The sequence below is a fragment of the Trichosurus vulpecula genome, chromosome 4 (assembly GCF_011100635.1).
Source record: "Trichosurus vulpecula isolate mTriVul1 chromosome 4, mTriVul1.pri, whole genome shotgun sequence".
Lineage (NCBI taxonomy): Eukaryota > Metazoa > Chordata > Mammalia > Diprotodontia > Phalangeridae > Trichosurus > Trichosurus vulpecula.
In genome coordinates, this window is record NC_050576.1 from 9,277,638 (window position 1) to 9,298,896 (window position 21,259).

Consider the following 21,259-nt stretch of genomic DNA (forward strand, 5'->3'; position numbering starts at 1 on the left):
ATTTCCAAATCTTTGCCACCACAAAAAGAGCTAACATTAGTTTTAACTTCTGCTTCTGGCTCAAGTATAAATTGCTTGCCATTAGAAGGGCAAAACTATTTTCCATAATAATAATATCTGACATTTAAGGGAGATTTTAAGGTTTGCAAAATATTTTAAAGACATGGTCTCATTTGATACTTGCTCCCACCCTGTGAGGGAGGCAGAAAAGGTACTATTATCTTGAGGAAATCTTGAGGAAACTGAGGCTCAGAGAGTTGAAGCGATTTGCCCAAAATCATACAGTTAGTAAGAGTCAGAGATGGAAATTGAACCAGGCTTCTCCTGATGTCCAGTCCAACAGTCATTTGTGACTTATCCAGGTTAATACAGTCAGTAATTGTCAGTGTCAAGACTAGAACTCAAGCCTTCTACTCTCAGTCCAGTACTTCTGCCACCATATTACATACCTATCAGGGACCAATGTCCTCTTAGGGCCTGGCACAGAAGAGCTCCCTATTGCTGACCACTGACCTGTTTAGACCTCTGCCTACACCCTGCAACTCTAAAGGCCCATGTCAGCACATCTTCTGCCTGCCTGCCCACTCTTAGGCCTCCCAGAAACAGATTGCTCCTCATGTTGTCCTGTGCCTGTGTCCACACTTTCCTAAGTTACCAAACATCCATCTGAATTCTAGGGCTCTCAGCCTGGATCTTCCTGGATCATTTGTCTCTTGGCAGAAGTCTGTCAAGTGGGAGCTAAGTAGTCCTACCTGTGAGGGTAAAGGATGGGAGAAGCCAGGCTGACCTTTATGGTTGCTGTTCAACTGATTTTTCCATGGCAGAATTTAGTCAACAACATCCTTGAGAGAAGGGTTTCTTCAACCTTCTCTGTGCCATGGGTCCCTCGGCACATCAGCCTGGTGAAGCCTCTGGGCTCCTCAGAATCAGCTTTTCAAATGCATAAAATGAAATACAGAAGATTTCAAAGGAAAATAATTACAGTGAAATAGTTATCTTCATATATGTCTCTATATAGGTATATATGTATATGTAACTATATGTATAAATATTAATAAAGCAAGTTCCTAGATCCCAGCTTAAGAAGCCCTATTTTGGAGGTTTCACAAAAGTCTTGGACCGCCCAAACTTCGGAGATTTGCCCATCCATCTTCTGGTGAATAACAAAACTTCTTCCTTGCTAAGTATTATTCTGCTCTGTGATATGATTGTCACGGACACATGATAGAACAAAGATATACAGAATACACATTTTTAATAAGAAAATGCTATTCACAAACTATTCTATTTTTAAATTGAACAATGTTACTGTGCTCAGTAAGCCTGAAAAATACTTCAGATGCATTTCATAATTTTCTAAAATACCCTCCTAAGTATTTGCAATCCACAGGTTCCAAGGAATGCTGTGATGCTGTGCTTATAGACTCTTCTCTTTTGAAAAAACCTGTACACACCCACACCCCCCCACACACTATACATTTTCATTTGAAACAATCTTTACCAAAATTAAATGTCTTCAAGCTTTCTCAAGAAATCTTTTTTTTCTATCTTTATGATACCCTAATGAGTCTCTATTGGAGAGGAAGATGAGTTGGAGAGACCATAATAATCACTTAGGATGGATTGAAAATCAACGTTCATAATAATCACGTTTGAGATTTCCTTTCTGTTGCTGGTGACTTTGTCTCTAGGCCAGGCTTCTAATAGTATCTTAGGGCCTCTCCATGGGAAGCATGAGGAGATTTCTTCAGTCTCAGCGCATATACTCAGATTGTCATTGTCGATGACTGTCCAATTTTCTGTACCATTGCTAAACATGGAGATTGCCTGTATAAACTTCATGGAGAAAAAATTAGGTTTCCCTCTAACGTTCAGCATCCTGCTGAAAAAGTCCTTTTGGAATGAGTAGGTGTGTCGATTTCATGGTGGTGGGGTTCATTTTGCTGTGGCTGTGAAACCAGATTCTTCCTTAGTAGGATTTGTCGTAGTTGTTGTTCTGTGCTTTGGAGAGAATGAGGTCCAGAATCCTTCTTCATTCCCTTTCCTACCTACAACTTTGTGATTCACTCTTCCTTTCCTAAAATGGAGTGATGAGGGAGCTTATTCCTTCAGTGATGAATTTCTAGTATCCACCATTAGAAATTTTTTCCATCAATAAAAAAAGGTCATAGATTACCTTATGGAATTGATACAGTATGATCCTATCATTGATAAATATAATGAAGAGATTTTCATGTGTATTACTCATCAACATTTTTAATAGTAACCAATGGAAATTGTGTACCGGCAAACTCTTTGCAGTCAGCAATTTTAAAGCACTGTTGCACGAATATTTAAAGATAAGCAAATTAAATGGTAGTTTGCTACACAAGGTCTTGGAGAGCCTCTCAAACTGAACAGATGAAATTGTGATCTGATTCAGTAATGGGAGTACCCATAGCAACCAAACCAGAGCTATTTGATATGTAATCTAATAATGAAGTAAATACTGTTGGATCAACCTCAAGGGGAATGGTGCTCTGTTTCTTAAATCTTATTGGATTAGACCAGTCAACAGTTATAATAAACTCTTAGTGGTCTGGCTTCAAGTAGCCTGGGAACTCTAATTTGCTTTGGCTTGCCCATAGTCCAGAAGATGAATTGAAATTGAGGTCTATGGTAGGACTACTCAACATCTGAAGTTCTTCAGGACTGAAGAAGTCCTAGACTTCTCAGAGATGCCAGACTAAATAGTCAAGTCCCACATTCTCAACAACTTTTATTAATACTTCAGACTTTTTCCCTTATCAAACTTTCATAATTTTAAAAATCAGGGTTTGGTGTGCTGTCTTCTTTTCTCTATTTGTTAGGATGCTAAATTTGTTCATGCAAACACAACTTACATACATGGAGGAGAGCAACTGATCATTTTAGGATGCAAAATCCTCCAATGAGTGTCACCATATATGTCAGATGATCAAAAATCTCTGGATACTTCTATTTTTAAAGGTAATTTTATAAAGTTCTTTAGTAACAAAAGACATTATCTGTTTTCAGTAAATAAGTTGAATATGGCAAGTTTCTAAATTAATTCATTCCATAAAGAGAAAGAAGCATAGACCAGATTAAAGTTTCATACTTTGAGTCAACATGAATTTTATGTGATAAACTTAAACCTATCATTCTTTTCATCTTTTCCTGATACTCCCATGTATAATACACTGTAGATTCAGCTGTGCCTACTATTAACTATCTTGTCATTTTAGGAAAACAAAATCAGGGGAAAAAAAAGAATTCAAATAGTTTTTTTCAGTCTTGTGTAGACAAAAGAAATAATTGACTACATTTTCCATTTTCCTACTTGTTTCTCTGGTTCAGTAAACATAGTCCTAGGACCATATTCTAAACCTGTAGTAAAGTAGAAAAGTTGGGCCATATGCCCCAACTGACCTTTCCAGAGATGAAGCCCTTCCTCCATAGATGCCCATCACTGAAATGGCACCATTTGGCCTCTTCCATTATTCCATTGCCATCAATAGTGGCACAATGATGACATGATTATGTTCAGTCCAAAAGTGGCAAATAGGAGAATTCCTAATTATTTTATGTAAATTGGGAACTTTCACTTCAATTTGGCAATACTAGAAGTATATACCTACATTTGCAAAGGGCTCCATTGCTTCTTAGGGAGTGTTTTTTCCCCATGGTCATATGGAAATGCAATTCGATGTCATGACATTTAATCAAAATAAATTATAAGAAATAAGTGGTCTCTTTAGAAGTTTAGAGAAATTGTAAATATGTAATTATGTAATATTTGTAAAAATGCTTATATTTATCACTGAGGAAGGAATATAGGGTAATTTTTTGGGTAATATTAGAAGCCCTCAGATATATTGGACTTTGTAATTGAAATAATAATAAAGTGGAACCACACTAGCATTCACAAACATCTTTTCCATCAGGTCTTTTGTTCATTCTGAGTAGAAAGTTTTCCAATCAAACTGAGAACATCAAGCACCTTTTCATCTCTCTATTTTAAAGAAAAGAAGAGAGAAGAAAAAGAAAGTGACAGGATGTCTATGCTGCTCAGAAAGAGTAAAGAATCAATAACATTTTCTTGAATTTTGTACATATTTTCCTAATGATTCATATTTCCATAAGGATTGGTTTCTCACCATGACTGGGACTAAGATAGAAATCTCAGTAGAGAGATAAGAAGTTGTGCCGGGCTGTGACAGAAGGGGTGGGGGGCGGTGTGATGGTGAGGGAGATTGCATGTTGCCATGATCAAAACAATTAAAAAGAACCACAGTCCTTTTTCTGTCGTTGTTGTTTCTGACAACTCTGAATTTTAAAATTCTACATTGATACCAATTTGCTAAAAATACAACGATGACTTCCTTCTTTCTGTAATCACAGCCCCAGAGGGTAAGGACCTTAAAGTGCCTTAAATACATGACATCTTCAAACGTATTTTTAAGTGGAGCTAGCAACAACTTTTGTGACTGGTGCGTATTTGTAAATAATCTACAACTATTGCTTGGATTACACATGAAATTGCTATTTTCCCACTTGTGCCAATGGACCTGAAATACACTTGGGCTAACAATCTCAAAACAACTAAGACAAATTCAGGAGGCAGTAGAGAGGAGTCCCTGGGATACAAGGCCCCATGGAGAGAAGAAACACTATTATATAAGACTGCCAATGAGGAGGCTGCCGAGGATTGGGAAGGGCAGGGACAGATCACCTGGTCAAAAATTATGATGTGGGTGTATGTGGGGAAAATAATCTGGTAGCTTCTAATTTTAAGCTATTATTCTTGCTATTGGTTAAGCTCAGTTGTTTCTAAATGCTGGAGTTCAAGTGCTATCAGCACTCCCTAAATTTCAGCACCCTGAGACAAAGCTCAAGTTGTCTCTCCTTAGTTATCACTCTACTTATATGCTTCCCTTATAAGTCTGAGGTTGAAGGGAATGTCTTTAAGGATGCCCTTAAAAGAGAGGGGAAGAGTGAAAAGGAATTACTAAATGCCATTCCTACCACTTAACGCTTATCAGCCCTGCCCATTTCTGGTCCCAGATCATCTCTTTTTATCTCCATTTCATTCTGCTTTTCACCTTAGAGTCCTCACTAAACTCCTCTCCATCCTCAGTTTCACTTCTCAACTCATTCATTCCCTACTGTGATGGGACTTCAGGAGTTTATTGCTATTGGCTCAAAGAATCCTTGTGTTCATTGCTCAGCAGGCAGGTGAGGGGAGAAGGCGAAGAGAGCTGGTTCTTGGGTTCACAGTAGGGGAGAAATGTGTTCCTGGCATCCCAAGGTGGACATCTAAATGCATCGTCCCTTAGGAACCTTGCTATTGATGATGGTGTCTTCATACTTCTGGTATATTACGGGTATTACTGGAACTGAATCTCATTGTATAACATTGTTTCTATGAGAAAACGTATTTCAAATTCTAAACAATTTGCTTACTAGCTTCTGCAACCCAATCCTTTGTGAGCTGGAAACTGTCAGTGCAGTTTTCTTAAAAACAAAACCAATCTAGTTATATAGGAGAGATAAGATTTTTGTGAGATCTATTTCCTACAATTGTTATGTTCAAATCTGTTTTTGTTACATTAATGCCAGCATATATGAAAGCAACATAATGCAGTTTTATCTTACTGATGAACAAATGTATAACTTGTTTCAAAGTTGCATACTTTATTAAAAAGGATAAAATGCCTTTTTAAAGAGGTTCCAATTAACATACACCAGAGGGAAGGTTTGTCATTAATGGTCAATGAAAAATTGATTTCTTACCTTGTCAGAAGGTTTGAATGGATTTCCTTGTCCACTAATTCCACCACTGATACTAAATCCAAGGCCAGGATTCTTTTCTATTCTCACACAAAACTAAGTTAAAAGATATGAGAAGGTAATAAAATATGTAAAACATAGTCTTTTCAAATCATTGCAATCCCCCTTTCTACATATTAAAAATTCTTCATGTAACATTGAATTCATTCCCAATAGATATAGAGCAGGAACATTTAGAAAATATTAGGCTTTTCTACTTACTTCAGTTTGGGTCTAAATTAGGTTGAAGATATTTATACAGTGAGTCAGTCAGAAGACACTGCCTGCTATCAGCAGTTAGTTAAAATTAAAATGCAGTTATCAGATTCAGAGCATTCACACAGAAAAGACCAAGTGGATGAATATCTATTGTCTAGGTTTCAACATGTTTGGATGTACAGTTCGTAGTACTTGTTCATCACTATCTGAGTCTAGGACAAAGCATAGAGATAGTCAATGAGTGATGAATAGGGGGAAGAGAGTGGCCTTCATTGCCTTTAGGAGATTGCCAAGCTCTTTAAACACCCAAGCTCAGAAGTCCTTATTCTTAATAGCAACACTTTACGGATATGGCTATAAGCAGAAAAACATGGAATACACTAGCTTCTGAAGAATTAAAAATGAATTTTATACAGCGGCAACATAAGCAGGTTGCAACATGAAACAAATGAGGAATTTTGATGAAGAACTTGAGTAAAAGAGATCATCGAGGAAGAGAAGAGGGGCTGGGGATGACTTGTAGGCAGCCAGAATCCTCCATGGGGAACCACCCAATGTCATGTGTGGGGGACCTTCTGTGATGAACTTGGGTGAGGCCATGGACAAGAGTCTTCCAGGACAGGTGGCAATCTGAATGGTTGTAGATGACATGGAATCAATCCATGTCATTGCCCATCAAATCCAGCTCCACTGGAGAATGGCATGGCCTCTGCTAACGTCCTGGTACCATGGCTAATTGCTATGGGGGAGGGGGTGTTGGTCAAGGTCTCAGAATCTATTCCAGCAAAGCATATGTTCTGGCTTTGACCCCTATCCCAAGAATATGCTTTATACAATGGAAATCAATAATGTCTTAGGACATTAAAGAAATAAACCTACTTCCATATTTATCAATGTTAAGTGTCCTATTTGTTCCATAAATAGTTCGCTTACAACTTGGAGGTGAAGAATTTCCCACTGATAAAGTCTTTATTGCACAGTCATTAGTGAATGGTTTCCAAGTATAGATTTCAGGCTGAGGATGAACAACCATCCACCCTAAGCAAAGCACCATGTTTTGACTTTTAGGATGTCTTTAACAACCACTTTCTAGCTAATGAAGCTCTGCTTTTCAAAGTGAGTTATCAGCAGGTGTTTAAAACTGCAGATTATGACAAATTTGTCCTTTTTTTTCTGTATTTTGGTACGGATGAATGATTAAAATGTATTATTAGTCAGAAGTAAGTGGAAAGATTTTTTTTAGCTCTTTGTCATAGGTTAGCTGTCACTTTTTTATTAAGTAGAAAATAAAAAATATTGGTATGATTAGTATAGTTAACCTTTGTCTCTTCTCTATGTGCAAGCATTTCCAATTACTTGAAATTTGGGTTATTTATTCATTGTTGGAGAATCTTCTATTACATGTTGGAACCTGTGAAAGGTTTGTGGGCTCTTTTGGATAGCAGTCCCAAAAAGAAATATTCCATACAGAGATAGGTAATAGAGTTTCCTTATAGGAAAAGCAGCTGGATTTGTCCCCTTAGATCCGCTTTCATTCTTCTTTCAAGGTTTAGGGAGTATTTACATCCCAAGGAAAACCAGAACTTCATTTATTTCAAATATTAAGTTGAAGAATCATGTCATGTGATTGTTACTGTCTAGATCTGTGATTTTGTTGGCATAGGGAGCTATGATAAGGAAGCAACCTCTATTCCTGTAGACTTGTAACTTAGAATTTGTAAAAATTGTCTGCAAGGATGGAGATTTGAAGCTAGTAGACGCCAGAAGTTGGTTTTGAATGCAGGCCATCGAAGTGATTAGCCTTAGAGTGGACCTTAGAGGAAAGCTAGTCCAAATCCTGTGTGTGTGTGTGTGTGTGTGTGTGTGTGTGTGTGTGAGATGGGCTTCATATATATGTCTGTGTGTATATGTGTTGCTCATCCTTTGTTTCTGAAGAGGACTAAGGACATCACAGGGCAATGTCTTGTCTTGCGAGTGAATTGGATTTCAGTGAGGCACAGTTGCACAAAGTCATCAGCCTCACTCTGTCTTCCAGTCAGTGAAGTCTAGTGGCAGGACAAAAGTCAGGACAACTGCCCATGGTCCAGGATGCAGTGGGTGACTTTGGCACCTTCAATGTCTGACCAAGCTCTGAGTTCTCCACAGCACCTGCTTCTTGGAACCTTTTTCAGAATAATGTTTTTAATACATAAAATGAAACACACAGAATGATAAAGAAAATCAATTACGTTGAAATACAGTTATCAAAATATATATTAAAAAAAACCCAAGTTCATGGACCCTGGGTTAAGAACTCCTAGTTTAGGTATTTGGTATATATGAAGTGGGGAAGACTGGTGGGTATTTAAGTCTCATGACAATGTTGTGAGATTTTATTCCCATTTTATAGGCAAAGAAACTGAGGCTCTGATGGGTTCAGTGTATTGTCCAAGTTGGTATGAACAGTTAAGTGTAGAAAGTGGTATACAAACTCAAGCTTTCCTGATTCTTGCATCTTATCCTGGGCCAGAGTCTTAACCTAGGGTCCATGAGCTCATCTAAAAAATCTACTTTGATAAGTATATTTCAATATGAAATGGCTTCCTTTGTAATTACTCATTTAAAACATTATTGTGAGAAGAGGTTTATGCTGAAGATGAAACCTGTTCCCCACCCCTTGCTGGAAAGGTATGAGACCTGGAATGCAAATGAGATATACATCTTTGGACATTTGCTATGGGGGTTTATTTTTATTTTTGTTTTAATTCTTCAGTGGAAAGTAATGAGAAAAGAGAATACTTGCGAATTATATATATGTATATATATATAATACATGTATGTACATACACATTCACCAAAGTGCTAAAGGGGTATGTGACTCAAAAAATTTTTTAAAAAGGTTGAGAACCCCTGTACTAGGCCATGTGTTTTGTTTTTAAATAAATTTTGCATCCATTAGCTCATTTGATTCTTACAAAGATCCTGTGTGATGTGCAAAGTAGGTATTTTGAGACTCCTTTCACAGGTAGGGAAACCCTGTCCCTTAAAAGTTAAGTGACTTTTCCAAGGTCACATGGTTTAGTGAAGTTGGAGCTTAGACACAGGTTTCCTGTCTTCTTATTCAGTGTATTGTCTTGTCATTACTAATTAGATTTTATTTACAATACACTAATAATTATTAACTTCTTTAAAAAGGTTGAATTTCAAATTTTTATTTTAAAAGACATTTTAAAAAATCTGTTACTTTTTCTAGTGTTCTAGCTTGATGGTGTTTCTTGGCTTTTTGCAAATCACTAGGGCATGGGGCTGTTGCTGTGTTGCTCCTTACCACTTAGCAGTGTTTTGTGACAATATTCTTTATGAGCTAGAGGCCTTGCCCTTTTTCATGGTCTTGAGACATCCATTTCCTTTTAATGGGCCTTGTGAAGATGGAGTGTTGACTTTTAGATGCTTGGAACCCACATAAAACATTTCAAATATTTTATCGGTCTTTGACTTTTAAGTTGCTATACCTCATTTCTAGCTCCAAGCTGAACATGTTAATGATTTTCTTTTAAATATTTTAAAACTCCTTTCTTGCTAATACCTTCTATATGCCTTCTGATAAATTCTTCTTTGTTCCCTATGTCATTTCTAGGGATTTGAGTTTTCAGAGGAAAGCATTTAGAAATATTCAAAATTGCATTTACAAAGTACATGTTTTTTTTTTTAAAGTACGCTTACTTAAAAAATATTTAATATTTATATAGTACTTTACTGTTTGCAAATTGCTTTATCTTCTTGGATCCTAACAACTTCCTGGTGGAAAAGGTATTATTAACTATGATTATTTTCAGTTTAAAGCTAAAGAAACTTGAGTTAAGGTTAGGTGATTTTCTCATGGGAGGAGACAGGATTTGAACCCGAGAACGATGCCTCTGAATCTGGCACTCTATCCACTAGGCCACCTCCCTGCTTGGACCATCTGCATCTTAGTGAGGAGAGACTATTCAAAAGCATTCTAAATTATGGAGAATAACAATCAGAATGGTGAGAGTGTATTTCCAGGTGAACCTTTATGCCGTTGGCATTGGTTTAGTAACAGCCTTCACGTGACTTACAGCAGTAGGAGACTAGCGATGGTTTGGGGAAATTTAACTATAACTTCTTTCCCTTCCTACTTTCATCGGTTTGCCATCCTTGTCTTTCACTTCTCATGCTTTCCTTCTTTGATCCTGGGGAGTGAATTTCTTGGGATACCTCCAAAGGTGTGTCCTAAGCTTTAGCGGAAAGGTAAGGAGGAACCAGTGGCTGGGGGAGAGAAAAGGAGAAACCAGCCTGGCTGTACAGAAAACACTTCAAGGGATGTAAACTTTGAAAAGACTTGGGGACAAGAAAGCATCAGGGACAGGTCATGGTTTATAATTACAAATGCATCACATGGTCCTTAAAGGAATGCTCGGAACAACAAAGAGGCTTGAAAAAAAAGCTACCTTGAAGGAAAGATGAGCTCCAAAAGGAGTGATTAGGTGCTGACTGGAGCAAATGGGCGGGAGATATGGGACAATAGAGAGGTGGAGTTAATTTTACTTCTGCTTTCGCTGCCTTGGAGAAGGACAAAAGGCTGGTTGTTGGTGTTGGCTTTGTTCTTGAAATGGACATCAGGAAGGGAGTAACTTGACTTGAAAGTGAATTGACTTTAAGTGAGGGAAGGCTGTGCAAAGTCCTTGGCCTCACTTTCTCCTCCAAAGTGATCTGGGTTCAGTGGCGAGATATTGATCAGGACCACTGAAGATGGCCCGATGCAGTGGGAGACCTTGGCCTTTTTAAACTAAGGTCTTTCCCAAGTCTCATTTTGTTTGAGGCAATGTCCATTCAGTGATTAAGGATAGGTAATAAATGAAGCAAAGAACAGCCTCTTACACTTAGTTTAAAAAAATATCATTCTGGGAGAGGAAGACCCTCAGGGTTTCTGGCCAAAACAGAAACAATTGCTATGTATACTCACTCTGAGCCATCAGAACCCAAAGAATGACCAAGTGAGGTTTAGGCTGGGATCTATTGTTGGCCAATCAATGAGAGCCAGAGCGATTTGGGTTTAGGGCATGGTCCTTAAAAAAGAATCTAGCCAGAGATAAAAATGTATATTCCTTTGAGCAGAGTACCTGCAGGTAAGGGTATGATTGCCTATGTGGACAGAGGGAGGGGAGAGAAGGAAGGAAGGAGGGAGAGAAGGAAGGAAGGAGGGAAGGAAGGAAGGAAGGAGGGAAGGAAGGAAAAAAGGAAGGAGGGAGAGAGGGAAGGAAGGACGGAGGGAAGGAAGAAGGAAGGAGAGAAGGAAGGAAGGAAGGACGGAGGGAGGAAGGAAGGAAGGAAGGAGGGAAGGAAGGAAGGAAGGAAGGAGGGAAGGAAGGAAAAAAGGAAGGAGGGAGAGAGGGAGGGAAGGAGAGAGGGAGGGAAGGAAAGAAGAAGCTGTGTTGCCAACTTTTGCTTTTCCTGCATTGGAGAATGACAAAAGGCAGAATACAAAGGGAAGGAGATAAGCCAAGAGCACTTAGTTTTGTTAAATGAGTAAATGTAGCACAAATACAAAATAAATGCCCAGTAATACCTAAGGGAATCAGGAAAGGTGGCACTTAGGTTGAGCTTAGAAGGAGAGCTGGGATTTAGAGGGGGAGGTGAAGAGAGCACATTCCAGGCCTGGGGCTTGGGATCAGAAATGGAGGATCGAATACAAGGAACATCAGGCAGGCCAGTTAGACTCCACCCTGAAGGGGACTAATGTATAATAAGCATAGGAAGGTAGCTTGGAGTCGGTTGTAAAGGCCTTTAAATGCTGAACAAAGCCACTAGTACTTGACTCTAGAAGGAATAAGAAGTGCCTGGTCTTGAGCAGGGTGGACAGACATGAGCTTTCCCAATATCACATTGGCGGCAGGATGGAGGATAGATTGGAAAAGGCAGAAACTGGAGACCAGCTAGGAGGCTACTGACATTCTCTAGATAAGAGGTGATAAGGGCTTGGCTGAAGGTGGTGGCCATTCGGGTGGAAGGAAGGGGACAGATGTGAGAAATCCTCTGGAGGAAGACTGGACAAGACTTGGCAATTTATCTGACATATGGAGTGAAGACTCCATGATGATTCTGAAGCCATGAGCCTGGATGGCTGGAGGACCACAGTGCCTTTGATAGAAATAGAGATAGTGATCAGGGTTTTCCTCTCTTCTTTTTACCTGTTGAAACAAGGGGACGTTATTTGCTGTACATTTCCAGCTATTGAAATCTCCAGGTGCTCTGCTCAACAGTGCCTAAGAATGGGGAAAAGGTTTGCAATTGACATGTGTTGGGGAAGGTGGCATAGCTATATATGTACATGCAATGCACATGCATGCCTGTGTGTAGTATAGCAATGTATGTGTGCACACATGTGTGAGCATGCACATGTGTATGTATGGACATATAGGCACATATATACTGCACACTGGTGTGCTTGGGTAAGGTACACATGTGTATGTGTGTACAACCTGAAGAGAAGGTCGGCTGCTCATTTAAAGCAAGGTGACAGGGAGGAGGCTTGAGTGATACCAATGAGAGATGAGAGGACTTGGGGAGAAAGCCTTTGTCATGATGGGTAGATAGAGCCTCTAGGGAGTGCTGAGGGGAGGATAAGACTCAAAATCACCCTAGAGAGAAGGTGTGGATGGGCTGCGATCTGCACCTCAGGAATGGCAACATGGATGGGATTCCCAATCCTCTCAGGTATTGGCAATGAAGCAAGGATGAGAATGTATAGATGCACACATATTCACATATGTTTGCATAAAAAGATTCATGAGCAGATCTCATGAATGTGGGGCAACTCTCTTTACTAATGCAGACTGATTCCCTGAGGACTTGGAGGTGAGCCCTCTGGGGCCACAGGAAGAATATCCAGGTTCAGTCACCTGCCCCTGGTCCTAGAATAAGTCAGCATTAGAAGAAGCCAGGGCTTCCAGGCCTCTTATCCCTCAAGGGCAGAGCTCTGTTAGGCCCTGGGGCCTCACTTGGTGTGTATTACACACACACATACAACATTGGAATGAACACATTTTAAAGCAATTTTAAAGAAGTTTCCCTTTGGCTGCGTTGTCCTCCCATGCCCTCAGTTTTTCCTTCTGTGTATTGGGCCTTCTGGGTAAAAGGGCCTCATCCTGTAGCTGGGGTACTAATCGGGGCTCACACTTACACGGCAGGTTAAAGTTCCCACTCTGTTTTCTCCATGCCATCCTGTGAAGGAAGCAATGCTGGGAATATTATCCTCTCTCTTTGATGGCTGAGGAAGGACACTTGGACAGTTGAAATGGCTTGCCCTGGTCACCCAGCCGGGAAGGATCAAAGCTGGGATTCCAAGCCAAGTCCTAAGCCAAGCTGTCTTCTCACAGTAACGGGCTGCCTCACAACAGCCATCACTGGCCCCAAAGTAACACCATGGGATTAATATTAACATATTTAATTTCCACAACATTTCACTTGGGGATCCATACAGGCAGAAGGAAAACCATGGGCTTGTGGGTCGGTGCTGAGGGTGTTGGGAACCACACAGGAAGGAGAAGGAAAACCATGGGCTCCTGAGTGGGTGCTGAGAGTATTGGGAAAGTGGCGGCTCACCTGCTCTGGGTACCCGTCCATACTCCTCTGCCCTTTAGTTTGAATTAAGCACCGTCCAGGCTGAGGTCCCCGCGAAGCTTGTGAGGAGGGGATCTGAATGGGCAATGGCGATTGAAACTGCTGGATGGTCACCTTGTTGACATTGCCCTCGTACGGCTGCTGCTCCCGACTCCGATGCTGGAGGCTCTGTGAGCCCATCAACGTCTGGATGTGGCTGCCTGCCTGTGGGGAGAAGACTCTGTCAGTGTGGTACTGGGACCCTCCACCAGGCCAGCGCGGTCCAAACCGGAGGAAGAATAGCCGCAGCTAAGCAGCCTAGCAACGTCGGGCTTTGGATCAGAACCGGGAAAAAGAATGACCAAAGAGCGTGGCCCTGCTTCCGCGAGTTTATGAAAAAGTGGAGGAAAACGAGATCCAGTACATCCACAGTTATCCAAGGGCATGCATTAACGTGATTCAGCCCGAAAAGCCTCAAGATGCCAAAGTCTCTCTCTTCTTCCCCCCCGGGGTCTGACTCCTGCAACCTAAAATGAGCATTCATGTCGTAGAGGCACACGGCGGGGGCAGGGGGAGGGTAGTAAATAGAGGGATGGCCTTGGAGTCGGAAAAACTCTCATTCCAGTACCGCCTGAAATCTACAGGCTCTCGTTGGGCAGTCCCTTATCTTCTTAGTGACCCGGGTAACTAGAGCTTAAGTACACATGATTTGGGGATCTGCATTGGTGGAGGGGATTTCCACACTAGGAGTTCCCTGCATTGCGAAGGACTGTGGGTGGGTGTGTTTGGCTGAGGAGCTTGGGAGAGGCTGTGGCTTGATTCCAAAGTGGGTGTGATCAAACATCTGGGGAAGAGAAAGGTCATCTTCTACCCTATCCGCTACGACCAGCTTTGGCGCTTCTCTCCACCACGACACCTAGCCTCATCCCCCAACTCTCCCCTTCTGTACCACGTCCTTCTGCATGTAATCTCCCAACCTCCCCTCTGATGAGCATCTGGGGGCAGTTAGAACTTAATCACCACCACAGGAGTGCTGCTCAATTCCCATTGGGGAATTTCTCTCACTAGCCCCCTACCATATTCATCCCTCTCACTCTCAGCTCACCTTGTGGTTGCAGCAGGTGTTCCTGGGAGGGTAAGGGTGGGCTCTGCATGCCAGGGCAGGGACTTGTGAGAGTTCTGTTTAGCCCTCTTTTCATTTTGGTTGGGATTGAGTAGCAGAAGATGAACGTGTGTGGGTGGGTTGTGACAAATGGCAAATTCATTCCATTATCTTTCTTCTCTCAATTTCCCCTTGACTGTTGAGGGCACCACCATCCTTCCTATCCCCCAGGTTCAAAATCTCAGTATCATAAGGGGTCCTCCCTCTCCCTCATGTCAATCAGTTACCAAATCTGGCCATTTCTGTCCCCCCCACGTCTCTTCCACATCTCCACCCATAGTCGCCACCCTAGTTCAGACCATAATTACCTTTCAGATGATGATTGATAAGCCTTCTAGTGTATATTTCTGTCTAAAGTCTGTCCTCTCTTCAACCTATTCTCTACATAGTGGCCAAAATGATTTTTCTAAAACTGAGATTTGATCACGTACGCTCCACCCCATTGAATAGACTCTAGTGGCTTCCCAGTGACTCTAGGATCAACTATGATTTCATCCTTTAAAAATCTATCTTCAGTATATGTTTTATAATGAATATAGTAGTACACGCAGGTAATTTATAGATAAGTCAACATAAATGTGGAGGAGGTGATATTCTCAAAGCTCTTTGCTCCTCGGAGTGCACAACTGAAAAAAAGCATGAAGGGCACTATTACCCTACACCAATCAAATTACGGCTCTAGATTTTTACAAAATGACAAAAAGCCCTCACGTTTCTATAATACTTTAAAGGTGGAAAAGTTCTTTTCTGACAGTCCTCTGAGGCAGGCAGTGAAAGTATCATTCTCATTAAAAAAAATAAAAGATCAGGAAACTAAGACTCTAACTGATTAGCTGACATTCCTGACCACATAGCTTGTATCAAGTGGAATTTGAACTCAGGTTGCCTGAATCTAAGTCCTGCATTTTTTTCCCAACACATTTGGAATTTTACAATTGAAATTGTTAAAAGACTTAGAGGAAAACCTTTAGCACCCTGGTTGAAGATTTTATAGGAGGATGGGATAGAATATGGAAAGGCAGCAAAGTGTAGTGGCTGAAGATGGGACCTTGGAGTCAAGAACTCCTGGGTTCAAATCAAGTCCCATTTCTGACAAACACTGGCTGCATGCCCCTGGGCAAGTCACTTAACTTATCACTTTCCCAGGCAACTCTTTAAGATCATCATTAGTTAGGTGACAGAGTGGATAGACTGCAGGGCCCAGGGCTGACCTGAAGTCAAATCCAGACTCAGACACTTACTAGCTGTGTGACTCTAAGCAAGTCACTTAATCTCTGTGTGCCTCAGTTTCCTCCTCTGTAAAATGGAGATCATAACAGCACCTCCCTCCCAGAGTTGTCATGAAGATTAAATGAGATAATTATAAAGTACTTAGTATAGTGCCTGGCACATAGTAAGCACTATATAATGTATTATCATTTCTGGTATATAGATTCCTCCCTGGGAGTTCACACTACCAATGGAATCACAGACTTGTCCACAAATGGATAAGAATCCCCAAGGATGAGAAGGCGTGGACACATTGTAAAGCTGTGAGTGGGATGCGATTTGTACTACTGGGGGTGGTACTTACAACACCAATATCATAGCCCCATCGAAGTAACAGAATCCAAATGAAATAGTTATTAATAAACGGTATCATAACTTTAATTTCCCTTTTCTGAAGCAAAAGTCTTGGAAAAAGTTTTATCCACTTTTATAATACGTCACAGGAAAATTATAGTCTTGTTTAGATAAGTACAATTCGTATTTATTGAATTATTGCGTTATCTTAAAGAGGAAATATTTCTATGGCAACTTATTCAAGTGTTTCTGCTATTTGGAAACTAACCTAGCTAACAGAGACTCATGATCCCATTGACTAGAAGGTGATGAAATTTTAGGTCATAGAAACTTTCTATCATTTATTTAGTTAGGAAAGATTATGATCCATCATACCTGCATTGACAAAGTCATATCCTTCAGCTGTCCAAACTATATGTAACTAATTGTACCCATTTTGGTTCTTGTTCTCTCTCTCTCTCTCTCTCTCTCTCTCTCTCTCTCTCTCTCTCCTTCTCTCTCCCTCCCCACTCCTTCCCTCTCTCTCTCTTTCCCTCCCTCCCTCCCGCTCTCTCTCTCTCTCTGCCCCCTCTTTGGGTGTATATGGGCACACATATATACATATGTGTACACATAGTCTTTATATACAAAAATCTTTCAAGGGATAGCTACATATGTAAAGGATCTTACAGAAGAAGAAGCAGCAGCTTACATTTAACTTTCAGAATCTGAAATTGATTTTTTTTCAAATAGTAAGTATTTGTAGAGGAGCTGATTGGTGTAGCAGATAGAGTGCTGGGGCTGAGTTCAAATCCAGCCTCAGACCCTTTCTAGCTTTGTGACTCTGGGCAAATCACTTAAACTCTGATTGCCTGACAAAAGGATCCACTGGATGCCCTGGAGAAGGGGATGGCAAAACCGTCCAGTATCTTTGCCATTAGAACCCTGTGGATGACATTGGTGTGCATTGGTCCGCGGGGTCCCATGAAGTCAGACACAACTGGATGACTAAACAGCAATGACAACGATAACAAAGTAATAGTAACTGTGCTGCCTTATCATTATTTAGTGGAGCTGTCCTCTTTTATCATAAAATGAAACAGTCATCATAGATTTAGAGCTAGAAAGGACCTTAGAGGCCAAACGGTACAATCCCCTCATTTTACAGATGAAGAAACTGAGACCCAGAGAGATTGAGTGAATTGCCTCATTTCCCAATCACACAGCTAGTAGGAGAGGCAGGATTTGAACCCCGGATTTTTGGATACCCAATCATCCAATCCGCCCTACTATGCTGCATCCGCAATGACATTTCCACTGTAACCAGTTGGTTACCTGGTCGAGTTATGTAATCTAACAGCACCTTTTCAGGCTAATCCCATAGTTTATCTTTTAGGATTCCCTAAACACTTTTGTAGATTTTTCACAATCCATTCTGCATGCCCAGAATATACAATCTCCTCATTCCCCGCTTCTTAGAATCATTATCTTTCTTCAAGGCTGGGAGCTCAGATAGTATCTCCTGCTCCATGAAGCCAACTAGTCACCAAGCATTTATTAAACAATTACTGTCAATTACAGGTGCTGTACTAAATGCTAGGGCTACAGAGGAAGGCAAAACCCATCCCTGCCCTCAAGAAGCTCTCACTGTAGTAGGTATTTCTGAAGTTCACTTAGCTGTATGCATTTTGTTTCTCCTTTTTGGAAAATTAAGCTCCCTAAGGGCAAAGGATGATTTAGTTTTTCTCTTTGTACTTCCAGCACCTAGAAGAGGATTATACAAATAGGACATGCTAAATAAAAATTTGCAGGACTGAGTTACATTTCTTAAAGGCAAGTGTAGTCATAGGGAATAACTGTATCTGAATAATAGACTAAAAATATCACCATATTGCTACCATGAAGAATAATTCATCTTTAAACACATGACCCAGAATAATTAAAATCATGAATTTACAGTTTGTGTCTGAACAACACCAACACAGCCTGCTGATTCAGTGAAACATTATGTAGAACAAAAGCAAATATGTTCGACTGAATTATTTTCTGTTTATCTAGCTGTACAAATCATGGGGATCCTGTTCTAGTTTTTATCCCAAAACAAGCACAATAGCTTCAGGAATGCAGAGAAAGGTGAAAATATACAAAAATAATCATAGACTAAGTAGTATGGTCACCAAACAAATGTCAATTTTCTATTCACATTAAAAATTCATTTTAATTCATATTAAGACTCACACATTCATAGAATTGTACCATAACATGACTGGGAACAACCTCATGAGATCACCTGCTCTTTGGGGTCTGTTTGTATCCGACTGAAAATGACTACCTTCCTAGCACGAACCCAGACTGTTGCTCCAATGTGAGTCAATAACCTCATTTAGACAATTATTCAATTGATTGGAAAGAAAGTCATAGAAATGTCCTTTCTGGACTACTAATTCATGAGGTCCTTGAAAAAAGAAGTAAAGTTTTATTTGTTTCTTATTGTATTGGTGCATAAAATTTGTATCTTCTCACATACTGCCAATTCTGTGCATACATATATACATGCAGTACATATTTAATAGATGTTTATTTAACCATTAACTCTGCATTGTGAAAGAACTGTATCAGCCTCCTGAATTATTAAGGTTTTATTTGATTGCTTTCTTTGTTGATGCAACCATTTAAGCAAATGAAACATGAAAAGGAACAGAAAACCTAGGAGGGCTTATCCAATTTCTCTTTGACCACTGCCCAATTTTCTGCCAGACTATTGCTTTATTGCTAAAGTATTAAGATTTCTGTTTCTTAGGATTCAAATATGAAGATGAACACTTATCTTCAAGCCAATGAGAAGGCACCATCTGACAGAGAAGGTTGGGCTGAGTGCTGATTATTTTCTGTGTGCATTGGGGAATGAACTGTGTGCTTGGGGGAAGGCTGGGCTCTAGCCAGGTTCCATTTCTGCATGTAGCAGCTGGGCTTCAGACTAGGCCAATATGGCTCATGCCTGCAGCTGAGTGAATAGCAATGTATGTCAGGTAGAGTCAGGGTGAACGTTGGTGACCCTTTCACACAGGCAAAAATGTAATACCAAATTTCTTGTGAAGGTAAATCTAAAATAACAATAATTACCTCCCCCAACATTCACACAGTACTTAGCATGCCAAGCATTTTATATATAGTATTTCAATTGATCCTGACGACAACCTTGTGTAAGAGGTACAAGAAGTCCTGTTAACTCTATTTTATGAAGTGGAAAATGACACTCAGAAGACCAAGGGGACTTCCTTGGCATAGATTTAACAAGCTTATGGGGACAAAGTAATGCCAAGAGCAAGATTTCTTGACTGATCCAAAAGGTAACAATGTAGGAAATGTCTTTATGTGAGGCATGGAAGACAGGAGAGATCTGATTTATTCTAACTGATGACTTAGCTCTCAAAATAATGGCTTCAGGGTTAAATTTAGATAAAGAGACATATTTGGAGGAAAAGGAATATGAAAAAGCCTATCTACAATTTTGTTATATAATTTGGATAATGAACAAGAGAAAAGACAATTGTTCTGATCTTTCAAGGAAATGGGACAAAATAATTTTTTTTGAAGAAAACATTAATCGATAACAAATTCTGATGTTTTTGTTTCCAGTTGCCTGTAGACAAAGCATCAGAGTCTATGGCTGGAAACTTGAGTATTCTGGGTATCCAAGAAAATGCATGTCAGATTTGCAAGTGAAATCTCTATTGATATATCTCTTTGAAATCAATATAATTGTTTATGCAGAATTCATTTCACAAACTCAAGCCAACCATCAGGCTTATTGTGTAGAAACTCTGAAGTGTTGAGAGACTGTGGGCGAGCCACCCAAGAGTTGTCTGTTGTGGTGAAGTGATTGGCTTCTCTGCTTTCACCTTTAAGTCTATTCAAAAGAATGTGATGCAAGCTATAAAGACTATGTCAAAATCAGAGATCTAAAAAGAGCTTTATGTAATATCAGCATCATTGGATAGATAGCCTTCCAAGATGACTGATGACTTGGAAGGTAAAAATGCTCACCTGGATGTAGAAGTTCTGGGTATGTTCATTTAAAAAATCATTGTCATTAGTATATTGTCCTTAAAGTCTTTGGTGTATTTTGTTGTTTTGACATAAGATAAATCAAATGCAAGAAACTAAGAAGATCATTCATATATTATTATTTACATATAAAACCTTAAATCTGGACACACATATAGAGAGGCTGTTACTACTCCACAACCAATGTGAGAGGCCTATAGTAAACTCTGATGTGAATGTTAGAGATACAGGTGGTCACAGTTGGGAATATGCCTTTGTTTGTGTGTCCTTGGTATATCTAAAAGACAACTTTTCCATTAGCAGCTCTGTGTGCTTACCAAATGAATACCTTATCTAGTTCATTCTCAACCATGTTTTCATCTAAAATACTAAATTCTATAGACAGAAAAATGATAAAATTAAGGATTGTGGTTTAGTCTGGACTTCAAGAAAAAATAGAGCCAAAAGCTATAGTCAGACTTTAGAATGAAGTCAAGATATTAGTTTTAGACTCACAGATTTTGATGGTTGGAAGGGACCTTTGAGGCCAACCCATACATGAACAACAATCTCCATGGTAACATAACTGGTAAGTCCAGCCTCTGCTGGAAGACCTCCATAGAAGGGGCCCCCTCCACCGCATTTGTGCTCCCTTTTTATGGAGATCTCCAGTTCTGTAATTCACAGTTATTTTGTGTAGTACTGTGTTTTATTTAATCTCTCTTGTAACCTTAACCTGCTCTAAATTTTGTGGGAAAGAATACTTTCTCTAGAGTCATACATATAGTCAAATTCACCTCTGACACTATCTGTGTAACCTTGGCCATGTTATAAGTAACATTCTGAGCCCTAATTCCT

At 39.9% G+C, this 21,259-nt stretch overlaps 1 protein-coding gene across 3 annotated transcripts in view; it reads right to left on the bottom strand.

The window, feature by feature from the left end:
- LRRC7 (leucine rich repeat containing 7) overlaps positions 1–21,259 on the bottom strand; it is a 442,956-nt gene that overhangs the window by 41,933 nt on the left and 379,764 nt on the right. For all 3 annotated transcript variants that reach the window (XM_036753706.1, XM_036753704.1, XM_036753705.1), the window contains 2 exons: positions 13,654–13,875; positions 5,794–5,886 (listed from right to left, as the gene is read on the bottom strand). In XM_036753706.1, the coding sequence (XP_036609601.1) occupies positions 5,794–5,886; positions 13,654–13,875 (315 nt within the window). The remainder of the gene's footprint in view (positions 1–5,793; positions 5,887–13,653; positions 13,876–21,259) is intronic.